Consider the following 13,002-nt stretch of genomic DNA (forward strand, 5'->3'; position numbering starts at 1 on the left):
GACATATTCCTCTAGGTATGAAGGAGGAATATTAAAAAAAAAAAAAAAAAAAAAAGGCTGGGTGTGGTGGCTCACACCTCTAAACCCAGCACTTTGGGAGGCCAAGGCAGGCGGATCACTTCAGGTCAGAGTTTGAGACCAGCCTGGCCAACATGGCGAAATCCTGTCTCTACCAAAAAATACAAAAAAACTAGCCAGGTGTGGTGGCGTGCACCTGTTATCCCAGCTACTCTGGAGGCTGAGGCAGGAGAATTGCTTGAACCTGGGAGGTAGAAGTGGCAGTGAGCTGAGATCACACCATTGCACTCCAGCCTCGGCGATAGAGTGAGCCTCCATCTCCAAACAAAAAACAAAACAAAACAAAAAAACAAGTCCTGGTTCAGGCTCTGTTGTTAACTAGCCCTGAGATGTCAGTAGCTCTACAAGATGAGAGCGGATGATCTGAGGTCTCTGAGCTTCCTTTTGGCTTGGGGTCCTGTAACCTCTGCATGGAACACTGGGATGCTTTGCTCCTCCATCTGCAAGGAGCTGAAGGAGGGGGGTTTGTCCTAGAGCCCCAGCTCCCTTGCTTTTAACCAGCTGTTGTGTGGTCTGCCCCACGCTTCTGCCTGACCTTGGGAAGCCCAAAAGTGGAGCAGCCACAGTCTCCATCTGGCCACTGAGGCCGACCTGTGAGGCGTCCAGTTGAGACCACATCTTGTCCCAGCTCACTCAGCTGCCTCACATGGCCCACTGTGGTGCATGGGGCACACTTCCCTATCTGGCTCCCCAGAGGAAGTCAGAGCTGTGGTGGAGGCTGGGGGCGCTTAGGGAGATTGCAGGGGAGCAGAACTGAAGGTTCTGAGGCCTTAGTCCCTGGGGCTGTTCTCCAGAGGGGATTGCAGATTGGAGGAAGTTGGAGGAACTGTAGGTTTGCCCTTCCTGGGTCAGGAAACCTGACTTCGGGCCAAGTTCTATCTGTTGTGTGACCTTGGATAAATGTCTTGCCCTCTCCTGGGCTCAATGTCCCTACAGGTAAATGACCTCAAGTGCCTGCCCTAAGGGGCTAAGATTCCCCTCCTTTCCCTGCCTTGGGGTTGGCAGGTTCTTATCCTTCTGGAGAGGGTCATCATTCTCTGTTCAGGACCCGGCAGGGGCAGCCACAGGCAGAGGGTCTTTGGGTCTTAATTTCTGAAGGCTTCCATGTCACATAAAACATTGATTACATAAATTTGTTATGCTTTTCTCTTAAGCTGTCTCTTGTTACAGGAGTGTTGGTTGTGACTCTTATGATCTCTTATGATGGGTGAGGAATGGTATTACATCTTTAATGGTATCACAATGTGAGGCTTAAAAGTTTTTTTTTTTTTTTTTTTTGGTGATGGGAGTCTCTCTCGCTGTGTCGTCCAGGCTGCAGTGCAGTAGTGCAATCTTGACTCACGGCAACCTCCACCTCCCGGGTTTAAGCGATTCTCCTGCCTCTGCCTCCTGATGTAGCTGGAACCACAGGCGAGCGCCACCACGCCTGGCTAATTTTTGTATTTTTAGTAGAGACAGGGTTTCACCATATTGGCCAGGCTGGTCTTGAACTCCTGACCTCGTGATCCGCCCGCCTCGGCCTCCCAAAGTGTTGGGATTACAGGCGTGAGCCAGCACGCCCAGCCCAGACTTGCCTTTGACCAGGTGCCACCACCTGCGACCAGGTGCCACCACCTGCCCCCACGTGCCCCTGGCCAGGACTGAGCCCTGTACCCTCACTGTTACACGACTACTTATTCTATGTGAAACCCCAAGCTATTCTATGTGAAACCCGCTACTACAATGGGCTAATTTTTTTGTATTTTTTTTGTAGAGATGGGGTTTCACCACGTTGCCCAGGCTAGTCTTGAACCCTCCGCCCACCTCGGCCTCCCAAGTGTTGGGATTACAGGCGTCAGCCACCGCGGCCGGCCAACAATGTGGAGATTTAAAAGGTATTTTACATATATAATCTCTGACCTATTCAATTAGTAGGGTTTTTCTTTTATGACCTTTCCCTTCCCTTTCTCCAAGTTCTTCCTCACTCCTCCCCATAGCCCTTCCCTTCGCCCCTCCCATTGCCCCCCCATTGGCCTCCCCTTCGCGCAGGCGCCCTCAGAGGCGCTGAGTCAGGGCGCTGTTGAGCTCGGGCAGGCCCGGATGGGGCGGGGTTAGCGCCTGCGCACTGGACGGCTTTGGGGCAGGGCAGATTTATATCTGCGGGGAATCAGCTGACGCTCCGCATTGCAGACTGCGGAGTCAGACGGCGCTATGTACGCTCTCTTCCTCCTGGCCAGCCTCCTGGGCGCGGGTAAGCCCTGGGACCCTCATCCTGGGGAGGAGGTGCCTCGCAGCGTCCATCCGCCCCAGAATGGGCTGTGCCGGGCCTGGCCCCTCTGCTCCCCCTGCCCTAGTTGGCGAGGGGGCGCGCACTGCGCAGGCGCGTTCGCCGGCTTTCTCTGGGCGGCTGGGGGCTGCCGGGGGCGGGCTGCGAAGATGCCCCCCAGAAGGACGGCCCAGGCCCTGGGCAGCATCTCCTTCGGGGCTCTAGTGAGTTCCTGCACGGCTGGGGCCCCGAGGCCTTCCCTCAGGCTGCGCTTCCCGCTGTGGGGGTGGGTGGGTCTTGTAGGGTGACCCCTTGGGCAGCTGTGTTGTGCCTGTGCTGGGCGCACGTGATCGAGGTGGGCTGGAGTCCCGTCCCGCAGGACACTTTGGCTGTTGGCTTCAGTTGCCTGTTTGTAAGGGTAGCGAAGCTGCAGGAAGCACATGTGTATCATCTATATTGACATTTGCATTTATATTTACTCTGGATTCTAGGTGTTGACAAAACGAGTCAAACTGTGTAAAATATTTTGAGATTTATTCTGAGCCAAATATGAGTGACCGTGGCCCGTGACACAGCCCTCAGGAGGTCCTGAGAACATGTGCCTAAGGTGGTTGGGATACAGCTGGGTTTTGCATATTTTCGGGAGGCATGAGACATCAATCAAATACATTTAAGAAATACGTTGGTTTGGTTCAGAAAGGTGGAACAACTCAAAGCGGCGGGGGGGCTTCCAGGCCATAGGTAGATTTAAACATTTTCTAGTTGATAATTGGTTGAGTTTATCTGAAAACCTGGGATCAATAGAAAGGAAGTGTTCAAGTTAAGATAAAGGATTGTGGAGACCAAGTTTTATTGTGCAGAGGAAGCTCTCAGGTAGCCGACTAAGAGGGCGAGCACGTTGTAAAATGTTTCTATGGAAATGAAAGGGTGACTGGCTCTTAGTTGATTATCTCCTGGATCTGGAGAGGAAGGAAGGAAAACATAGGGGAAGGGGGATTCTCTATAGAATGTGGATTTTTCCCACAAGAGACTTTGCAGGGCGATTTCAAGGTATGGCAAGGAAATATATTTTGGGGTTAGATATTTTGATTTTTTTCCCCCTTGTTTTATAAAATGTTATGCCAGAGTCAGATTGGAAAGTAAGTCACAATATATGGGGTCAAATAAAACCCATCTGATGAGAATTTATGGTTTGTAGGGTATGACTTCCCTACACCCCTTAGATAGGAATTTGGACAAGCTAAAAAAAATCAGAGCTTAATTCTCATAGGTATTGAAGGTGCTGTAGGGTTTTGTGGTCCAGTTATTTTGCCATGGGGTCCTCATTTCACTTGCTTTGAAATGTCTTGCATCCGGGTGCGGTGGCTTATGCCCGTAATCCCAGCACATTGGGACGCCTAGAAGTTGGAGACCAGCCTGGGCAACATAGCAAGACCCCACCTGTGAAAAAAAGAAAAAGAGAAAAGAAAGTCTTGCACACTATTGGCTGTGTTTTTTTTTGCTTTTTGTTTTTGTTTTTGTTTTTGAGACGGAGTTTCGCTGTTGTTGCCCAGGCCGGAGTGGTGCAATGGCGTAGTCTCGGCTAACTGCAACCTCCGCCTTCCGGGTTCAAGCCATTCTCCCGCCTCAGCCTCCCAAAGTGCTGGGATTACAGGCGTGAGACACCGCACCCAGCCCCCACCACAATTTCTGTTTCTTAGTAACTATATGTAATTTAAGGGCTGGCTGCCACTTTTAACCTAGCTACCCAAATTTTAATAAACAGTAACAAAGTGGATGACAGGGTTGGTGCAAAACCAAAGAAATGAGTTAGCTTTCAGCAGCTCTCAAGAATGTATCTTGACCCTATACGAAGCTCTTAAATTTGTTTTACTTGTACACAATGAAAGATGATCTGCTTATAAAAAAATCATTTTGATTTTATACTCAAGCTTATACTGCTGTTATTCCATGGTCTGTATAATAAACTAATGCTGGTCTCTAAATTTTTAATACTGATTCAGAGCAATTTTTTTCTTTCTTTTTACATTATCCATTGTTCTTGTTGACGTTGAGTCACTCCTCACAAGACCCTTAAGAGTTCTGATTCACTCACATCACCCGAAAGGGACTTAACTGTGTCTTGGGAAATATAAAATCCACCTCTGGTATATATGGACTTATGGTTAACCACAATATTTAGTTAACCAAGGGACCCTCTTCCCTGAACACTCGGGTAAATGGGAGGTATTGTAACGGCCTTGGTTTAACTTTGCTGTCCTACCTTTAGGATTAGGCCAAAGTCAGTGCTGATAACAGTGTTTGAATGCTCCCTGGCCTTCACAGCTCTGGCCCCTTTGTGATATTTTGAAAATGTTACTCCTAAAATTTCTAGACATGATAATGAGTTTTGTTAAGTGAAAGTGCCTGGTGACTGCAGCCGTTGTCTGCTGCCCGAGAGACACTTAGAACTTTCTTCGTGACACTGTCGTAGTACAGAATGCCACCCTGAATCGGGACGGGCTTTGTATTTTGTGTTTCAGTGATGTCCTGGTGGTAGAGACACTTGCTTTTGAGTTACTTTTCTGCCCATCCAGCTGCCCGTCTTTTTTCCCCACCTAAAAGCGAAAGCAAAGCCATGACACCGTGAGAGAATTGGAGAGCATCTAATCTGACCCCTTTGTAAGGAATGACGTGGAGGTGCCCAGAGGTGACTCTCCCAAATCATAGACCATTTACTGGGGATGCCAGGACCAGAACCCAAGACTCCACAGTGCTCGCTTTTTCCATATCCCTCTGTCAACATGGACCTCTTAACTTTTAAAAACTTAGTGTAAGTTACATACATGGACGATTAAGTAGACAACTTGATGAATTACCACAAAGTGAGCAGCCCCCGAGGTTGGGGAGCAGTGCATCCAGAAGCCCCTGTTCACCCATTCACTGCCCTGTCCCACTTGCCCCGAAGGAAACGTTGTTAACCTTTGAACACCATAGATGTAAAGGCTGCAGTTTTGAACTTTTACAAATGGGATCATGGAGGGTATTGCTGTTGGGTGAGTCCTCTGGTGGAAAAAGGAGCGTGTTCATGAGCTAGGTGTAAGGCATGAGGGATGGTGCCTGGGATGTGGTAGGTGCTCCCTGAAGCTTAGATGCCCTGACAGCTGTCAGCTGTGTGGTGGCTAGCCCGCTGAATGTTGTCTACACCACGCTAAGACAGGTGTGTTTTCTGGGGATGCTAGAGGGTGTTATATATATTCTTTCAATAACATGTGAATTTATAGCCTGGCCTGCTGAATATCAGTAGGAACTTCAGGTCTTGGCCTGTCAGGGATTTTGGATAAATCTGTTTATCAATAGTAAATCAGTTTTATTCTGTGAAAATAAGAGTATAATTCCTGAAGAAAGAAGGGTTTGTTTTAACAAATCAGTGATTTGTCAAGTCCTTGAAGTACATTTGACGGGTTTTTTTTTTTTTTGGAGCAGAAAGTTTAATAGGCAGAAGAAAGGAGAAAGGAGAGCAGCTCTCTCTTGTGAGAGAGACGCATCTGAAAGGGAAAAGCCTGACAGGTTGTTATTGAGATGGAGTCTTGCTCTGTCCCCAGGCTGGTGTGCAGTGGCGTGATCTCGGCTCACTGCCACTTCCGCCTCCCGGGTTCAAGTGATTTTCCCGCCTCTGCCTCCCGAGTAGCTAGGATTATAGGTGCCCACCACCTTGCCTATAAAATCCACCTCTGGTATATATGGGCTTATGGTTAACCACAATATTTAGTTAACCAAGGGACCCTCTTCCCTGAACACTCGGGTAAATGGGAGGTAATTTTTTGTATTTTAGTAGAGATGGGATTTCACCATGTTGGCCAGGCTGGTCTTGAACTCCTGACCTCAAGTAATCCGCCCGCCTCGGCCTCCCAAAGTGCTGGGACTACAGGTGTGAGCCACCGCACCCGGCCCTGACAGGTTGTTTTGAGAACAAACTATGAGAGTTGAAGTGTATTGGATTGATTGGTGTGGCATTTTGTAGATGAGGGAAAGGAGAACTTGGTCTTCCATTTGCTTGGTGAATGAGACCATGGGATGTCCAGGCAGCTGTGGGGAAGTGGAAGGGTAGGGCGGGGTGTTGCTGGCTGGGAACAGCACCTAATGAGGCATGCTTAGGAAGTTCTCAAGGCCGAGACCAAAGCCACTTAGACAGGTGTGCATGGCAGCTTTGGAGGCAGCTTCTAGCAGAGATTCTAGGTTACTGGCTACCAGGCTGTAAGCCTTGCTTTCTGGCTCCTTTTTGGTTCTGCCACCAGGAAGGAGGGTCTGGCTATTCTTCAGATCAATGAAAGAGAGTACTAATTAGAATTACATTGCCCTGCTTGCCTTTTTTTTTTGTGTGTGTGTGTGACAGGGTCTTACTCTGTTGCCCAGGCTGGAGTGCAGTGGCACCATCTCGGCTCACTGCAACCTCCACCTCCCGGGTTTAAGTGATTCTCATACCTCAGCCTCCCAGGTAGCTGATAGCTGGGATTACAGGCACTTGCCACCATGCCTGGCTAATTTTTGTATTTTTAGTAGAGACAGGATTTTGCCATGTTAGCCAGGCTGGTCTCAAACTCCTGACCTCAAATGATCTGTCTGCCTTGGCCTCCCAAAGTGTTGGGATTACAGGCGTGAGTCGCCGCACCTGGCTTTTTTTTTTTTTTTTTTTAAAGGCTTTAAAACAATGATGATAAATACAGTGATTGGGATGAAGATTTTGGCTGTTGCAAAAGTACTAATTGCTTTATTTTTTATTACATGAAGTTCCAAAAAATAACTTTGTGGCATTTGTAATTTTGTATGTTGGGACAAGATGATAATGTGGAGTGGAAGTTTCACATTATCTCATTGCTGACAGTAGCCGTATGACCTTAGGCAAGTTGCTTAAACTCTCCCGTATTTCATCATTTGTAAAGTGGCATTAATCATTCCTATTTCACTGGGTTGCTGTTTAGCTTTAATAAATTAGGTTAATACAGAAAAGGGCTTAGTTAGTATTGTTTGTTGCTGTACCACTAATAAAAGTAATGTATTGTCAATATCTTTGTCCCCACCAGCACAGCGACCTATTTTCTGCCCTTGATTTTGTGATTTCCTTTGGCGTCTTTCATTTCAAAGGACGTTGTGACTTTAACAAAATTAAATTGACTTATTAAAAACATACATGCTGGGTATAATTAGTGAGTCAGGAAAACAAGCCAGGGTAGGTAGACAGCAGTTAGGAGGGAGTTGGCAGGCAGTTCATACTCTAGGTAGCCAAACTAGGTTTAGCTGCTAGGTGATCTTGACATCAGAGCAGCCCAGCAGATCAGAGCTGGTTCCTGGTAACCCGAATGCTTGGGTCTAGACCTGTTGTCACTAACCCTGGACCTGAGGTTGTCTGTTCCAGCCCCCTAGTTCGATTTCCCCATTCGTAAATGGAGGCGAGCTGTTTAGAGTAGATAATAGATGGACGTGGGAAGCCAGGTCAGTCAGTAGAATGGAGTATAGAGTACAAGGTTTGTCCCCACCACTGCTGTCCCCAGGCGCTCCCCAAACAGCGTGGTAGCAGCTCCCTTAGAAGCTTGCAGAGGTACATCCCATGTGTGAGTTCCTTCTGCCTTTTTTCTTTTTAACACAAATAGTAGTATATTCTACTGACTGTTTTGCTTGTTGCTCCTTAAATTGTGAAACATTTGAAAAGTGGAAAAGTGATTATCATAAACACATGTGTACGCAACACCCAGGTTAAGAAATGGAACCTGATAACCCAGCTGCCCCCATAGACAGCCACCTTCCTGGACTTGTTTTTCCTCCCCCTTAGGTCTTTTTCCTTCCATATATGTGACTGGAAGCTTCAGCAGTGTGTATAGAGTATTGTTATGGATATTTTAAACATTTTGCAAATATCGTATCCAATAAATAGTCTTTCCCTTTATCCTTGGGGGATATGTTCCAAGACCCTCAGGGGATGCCAGAAGCTGTGGGTGGGACCAAATCTTATTTATATGTAGTATGTTTTCTCTTATGCATACATACCTGTGATAAAGTTTAGTTTATAAATTAGGCACAGTAAGGGATTAACAACAACTAGTAATATAGAACAATTAAAACAATATATAATAAAAATTATGTGAATGTGGTCTTTCTCTGGATACATTTTGAGATCACATTTGACTGTGGGAATACATTTTCAAACCACATTTGACTGTGGGTAACTGAAACGGTAGAAAAGGAAGCTATGGTTAAGGAGGGACCACTGTATATTGTTAGGTTAGTTTTTTGTTTTGCTAGGGAGGTTTATCTATGTTGAAAATGTGTAGAGTACTGTTATGCCTTTTAGAATTTGTCTAGAAGGATTTCTGATTTTTACTGGAAAGCCCTCCACAAAAAAGAAAATATGTAGATCTATTTCCTTTTCACTACAGTATAGTATTCCATTTATATAATTGCTTTTTTTTTTTTTTTGACACAGAGTCTTGCTCTGTTGCCCGGGCTGGAGTGCAGTGGTGTGATCTTGGCTCACTGCAACCTCCACCTCCTGGGTTCAAGTGATTCTCCTGTCTCAGCCTCCCAAGTATCTGGCATTATGGGTGCACGCCACCACGCCTGGCTAATGTTTGTATTTTTAGTACACACAGGGTTTCACCATGTTGGCCAGGCTGGTCTCAAACTCCTGACCTCAGGTGATCTGCCCACCTCAGCCCCGCAAAGTGCTGGGATTACAGGCATAAGCCACTGAGCCTGGCCTATATCATTTCTATTCTAGTGATAGACATTTAGATAATTTCTAGTTTTTTCTATTACAGCCTGCTTCTGTAAAAATTCTTGTACATGTCTCCTTGTGTACATGGAAAACATTTATCTAGGGTATATGTCTAAGAGCAGAATTGCTGAGTTGTGGAGTAACTAACGATTGTAGAAGTGCTCGCAAATGATCTTGGCAGTTGCCATTCCATAACATATTCAATTTCCGGTTACCGCATGCCCTTGTTAACATTTGATGTTGTTAAAACTTTCAATTTTGCTAATTTGATAGGAGTAAAATGACTTAGTGGTTTCATTTGCATTTCTCTTTTTGTTTTCTTAAACAGTATATCCTAGAGGTAATTTCATGCTAACACAGATAGATGTACTTAAATTTTAAAATTTGAGATAATGTTAGATTTACAGAAAAGTTACAAAGGTACTATACTGAGTTCCTGTATGCCCTTCACCCAGCTTCCCCTACTGTTAACGTGTTGTGTAACCATGGTATGTTTGCCAAAAGCAAGTAATTAATATCAGGACACTGTCACTATCTAGATTGCAAACTTTATTTGGATTTTTACCAGTTTTTCCACTAATCCCATTTTTTGGTTCCTGGGTCCAACCCAGTATGCCACATTGCCCTTGGCTGTCAGGTCTCCTTAATCTCTTCCCACTTCCCAGCTAAGTATTTCATTGTATGGATGTGTCTTTTTAATCCCTGTTGATGAACATTGACGTCTAATAAACTGCTAGGTGAATTCTAATGAGACTTGCAAATGTAAAAATTGTAAATTCTGGCCACATTTGGACAGATACTGCCTTTGAAAAATTATTTACATGAGAGGAAACATCATGACTAAGATTGAAGAAGATGCAGAGAAAGTTCTTTTGGCCAGTATTTGTCATGTTACTTATGACTCTCTCAGTAGCCGTGATGGGATGCTGTTCTGTACGAGTAAGTCTCTTTTTCAGGCATTGATACCAGAGGGCCATGTGGCTTCCTATAGCACTAGGAATAAAACTCAGAGAGTGTGTCGGCAAGGTCGCCCGTTACCTGGTGATTGGCCACCTCTCAGCCCCTCCCCCTCCCTTCTGTCTGACCTGCTGTTGCAGCCTCCTGACCCCTTCCTTGTTGGTGCTCAGAGATTTTCCATTTTGAATTCCACCTCCTTGGAACATCTTCCTCCCTGGGTAACCCATGGGGCTTCCTCTCTCTATGCATTCGGGTCCCTGCTTGACGTTGCCTTATCAGAGTTCCCCACTGATCTGTCGGAAATAGCTGCCCCACCCCACCTTGCTTTATTTGTAGCACTCACCGTTACCTGGCGTTGTGATGTGTGTGTTGTCTTGATCGCTTGCTGTGTCTGCAGCATGTGCAGCAGTTTTGGCACATAGCAGGTGCTCAGCGTTGATGAGTGCCGGGAGGTGTAGCCAGGTAGACTTCACCTGTGGAAGTGTAGGCTAGTGTGCCTGAAACTTCATTGCTTCATAGTGCCGAGCCTTTGTCATGATTAGATAGAATATTATCTTTTATTTTTCTGAAATTAATTTTAAGAAATTGTTTTTAGGAGTTATGAAATTAAGAGTGACTTTGGGCGCAAATGAAGTGTTGACTTTTATGATAGTTGATAATAGTTTGGGACCTGCCCCTCCCACACCTTTTGGGGAGGGTTCTATGTAGGTGATAGGTACAGGGGAGTCTAATATAATTTAGATGTTCGTGGTGGCTCTGATTTGAGGCAAATCTGAAAAGGGAAGCAGCTATAAGTTGAGGAAATTATCCCTCCCACTTTTGGTTTCAGAAGTTGGTGGTTCTTGAGATGTTTAGCTTGGAGGCTCTCAAACTTTTGGTTGCAGGATCCCTATATACTAATTAGTTATTGAGGACCCCAAAGAGCTTTTGTTTACGTGGGCTGTATCTATCAATATTTAACATAAGTTAAACTGTCAGTGTTTAAAAATTAATGCTTTGAAATATTGATAAACCATTGCATGTTAACATATATATTTATTGTATGTATTATATTTTTAATGAAAAAATATTTTCCAAAACACAAATATTTAGTGAGCAGCCTGTTTTACATTTTTGCAATCCTTTTAACACCTGGCTGGATTCTTAGCTGCTTGGGCATTCAATCTGTTGCAATGTCATGTCACATGCCTCCGCAGAAACTCAACTGGACATTTGTGAGTGAGCAAAATGGCAACTGATGTCTTGGTTTTATTATGAGGATTTTGCCCTCACCCCCTGAAAGAGTCCCTGGGATGCTCGGCGTCTTGGACCACACTTTGAGAACCACTGGTTTAGATGATTTGCAGAAACTACAGAAATTATAATAGCTAACCCATACGGAGATGTTCTGCTTTTTTTTTTTTTTTTTTTTTTTTTTTTTTTACGACGGAGTCTCACTCTGTCACCCAGGCCAGAGTGCAGTGGCTTGATCTTGGCCCACTGCAACCTCTGCCTTGCAGGTTCAAGTGATTCTCCTGCCTCAGCCTGTTGAGTAGCTGGGACCACAGGTGTGTGCCACCATGCCTGGCTAATATAGATAGATAGATAGATGATAGATAGATAGATGATAGATAGATAGACAGACAGATAGATAGACAGACAGACAGACAGATAGATAGATAGATAGATAGATAGATAGATTAGATAGATAGATATAGTAGAGACCAGTGTTGGCCAGGCTGTGTTGGCCAGGCTGTGTTGGCCAGGCTGGTCTCAAACTCCTGACCTCAAGTAATCCACTCGCCTCGGCCTCCCAAAGTGCTGGAATTACAGGCGTGAGCCACTGCACCTGGCCATTTTTTGTATTTTTAGTAGAGATGGGGTTTCACTATGTTGCCCAGGCTGGTCTTGAACTCCAGAGCTCAGGTGATCTGCCTGCCTCTGCCTCCCACAGTGCTGGGATTACAGATGGGAGCCACTGTGCCTGGCCCGTTCTGCTTTTTATTGAACATTAATTCATTTAATTCTCATAACAGCCCTCTGTGGTGAAAGCAACTAAATCGGAATTCTGGGCCAGTCTGATATCTTCCTGTGACCCATGCTGTGGTCTGAACATTTTAGATTTCAAATGAAGGCAGTATTCCTATAAAGTATTAACTGAAGGAAGCCAAACGTGACATTTATAGTAGACTCACATATATCTGGAACTTTTAAGTTAGTAAACAGTATATGAGACAAGTTCAGAATACTGAATTTCTTTAACGAGGTTTGCATGAAACCTTTTTTAGCATATGATTATCTTCTGCAAATGTGCAGAGACCACGCAGCTGGTTAGCAAGGCTCAGTGTGGGAGCCAGCACCAGTTTGTGTGGGTGCCTGCACTGACTGCCATGCAGCATGCTGGATCTGCAGCAGAGCTTTCTCGAGGATGGGGAGCCATGCAGAGCCCCCCTCTGACCCCTGCCTCCACTTGCTCACTTGGCTGGAATCTGGATAGTCCTGCCAAGGGCTCGTTTTTCAGTCATGGATTGCCATGTAATCTTATCTAACGTGATCTAAGTTCTTCTTTGATCATCACCTGATATGTTGATGCTTTGGAAGAAAAGCTTTGTTAGGAGTTTTTATTGGACTACAGTGCCCTTGAATGAACTAGTTAGGAATTGTCCCCAAATTAATTAAGCCTCCATCGCATACAATCTGAGAAGATTGCATTCTTGTCCCCAGCTTCAGTCATTACTGCACAAGGTAATTTCCCTGAGGACTCTGTTGCCTTCTCTGTGTAGATAATGTCCTGCCCTGGAATCATCTGGTTTGTAAGGAAAATTAAGAAGCGAGGCTGTAGCAACAGAGGAGAAGCAGGAAAGAAGGGACCTTTGTTTTAACACTTTGAGGCCAGACGTGATGGGATGTCAGCCTAGTGAGCTGACAATAAAGCTCTTAGCTTTATTGCCACTGATTTCTTATGTGATATGAGGACTCTCAGACCTTAACT

The 13,002-nt window shown here is 45.3% G+C and overlaps 1 protein-coding gene and 1 non-coding gene across 2 annotated transcripts in view; both read left to right on the top strand.

The window, feature by feature from the left end:
- Positions 1–2,128: 2,128 nt before the first annotated feature.
- Positions 2,129–13,002, top strand: part of PSAP (prosaposin) — a 35,112-nt gene continuing 24,238 nt past the window's right edge. Inside the window, exon 1 of the mRNA XM_054437074.1 lies at positions 2,129–2,308. Coding sequence (XP_054293049.1) covers positions 2,269–2,308 — 40 coding nt within the window. The 5' untranslated portion in view covers positions 2,129–2,268. The remainder of the gene's footprint in view (positions 2,309–13,002) is intronic.
- Positions 8,634–8,693, top strand: LOC129006992 (U7 small nuclear RNA). The gene has a single exon (XR_008492176.1). It is a non-coding gene; the product is annotated as a U7 small nuclear RNA (small nuclear RNA).

This window comes from Pongo pygmaeus, chromosome 8 (genome assembly GCF_028885625.2).
Source record: "Pongo pygmaeus isolate AG05252 chromosome 8, NHGRI_mPonPyg2-v2.0_pri, whole genome shotgun sequence".
NCBI lineage: Eukaryota > Metazoa > Chordata > Mammalia > Primates > Hominidae > Pongo > Pongo pygmaeus.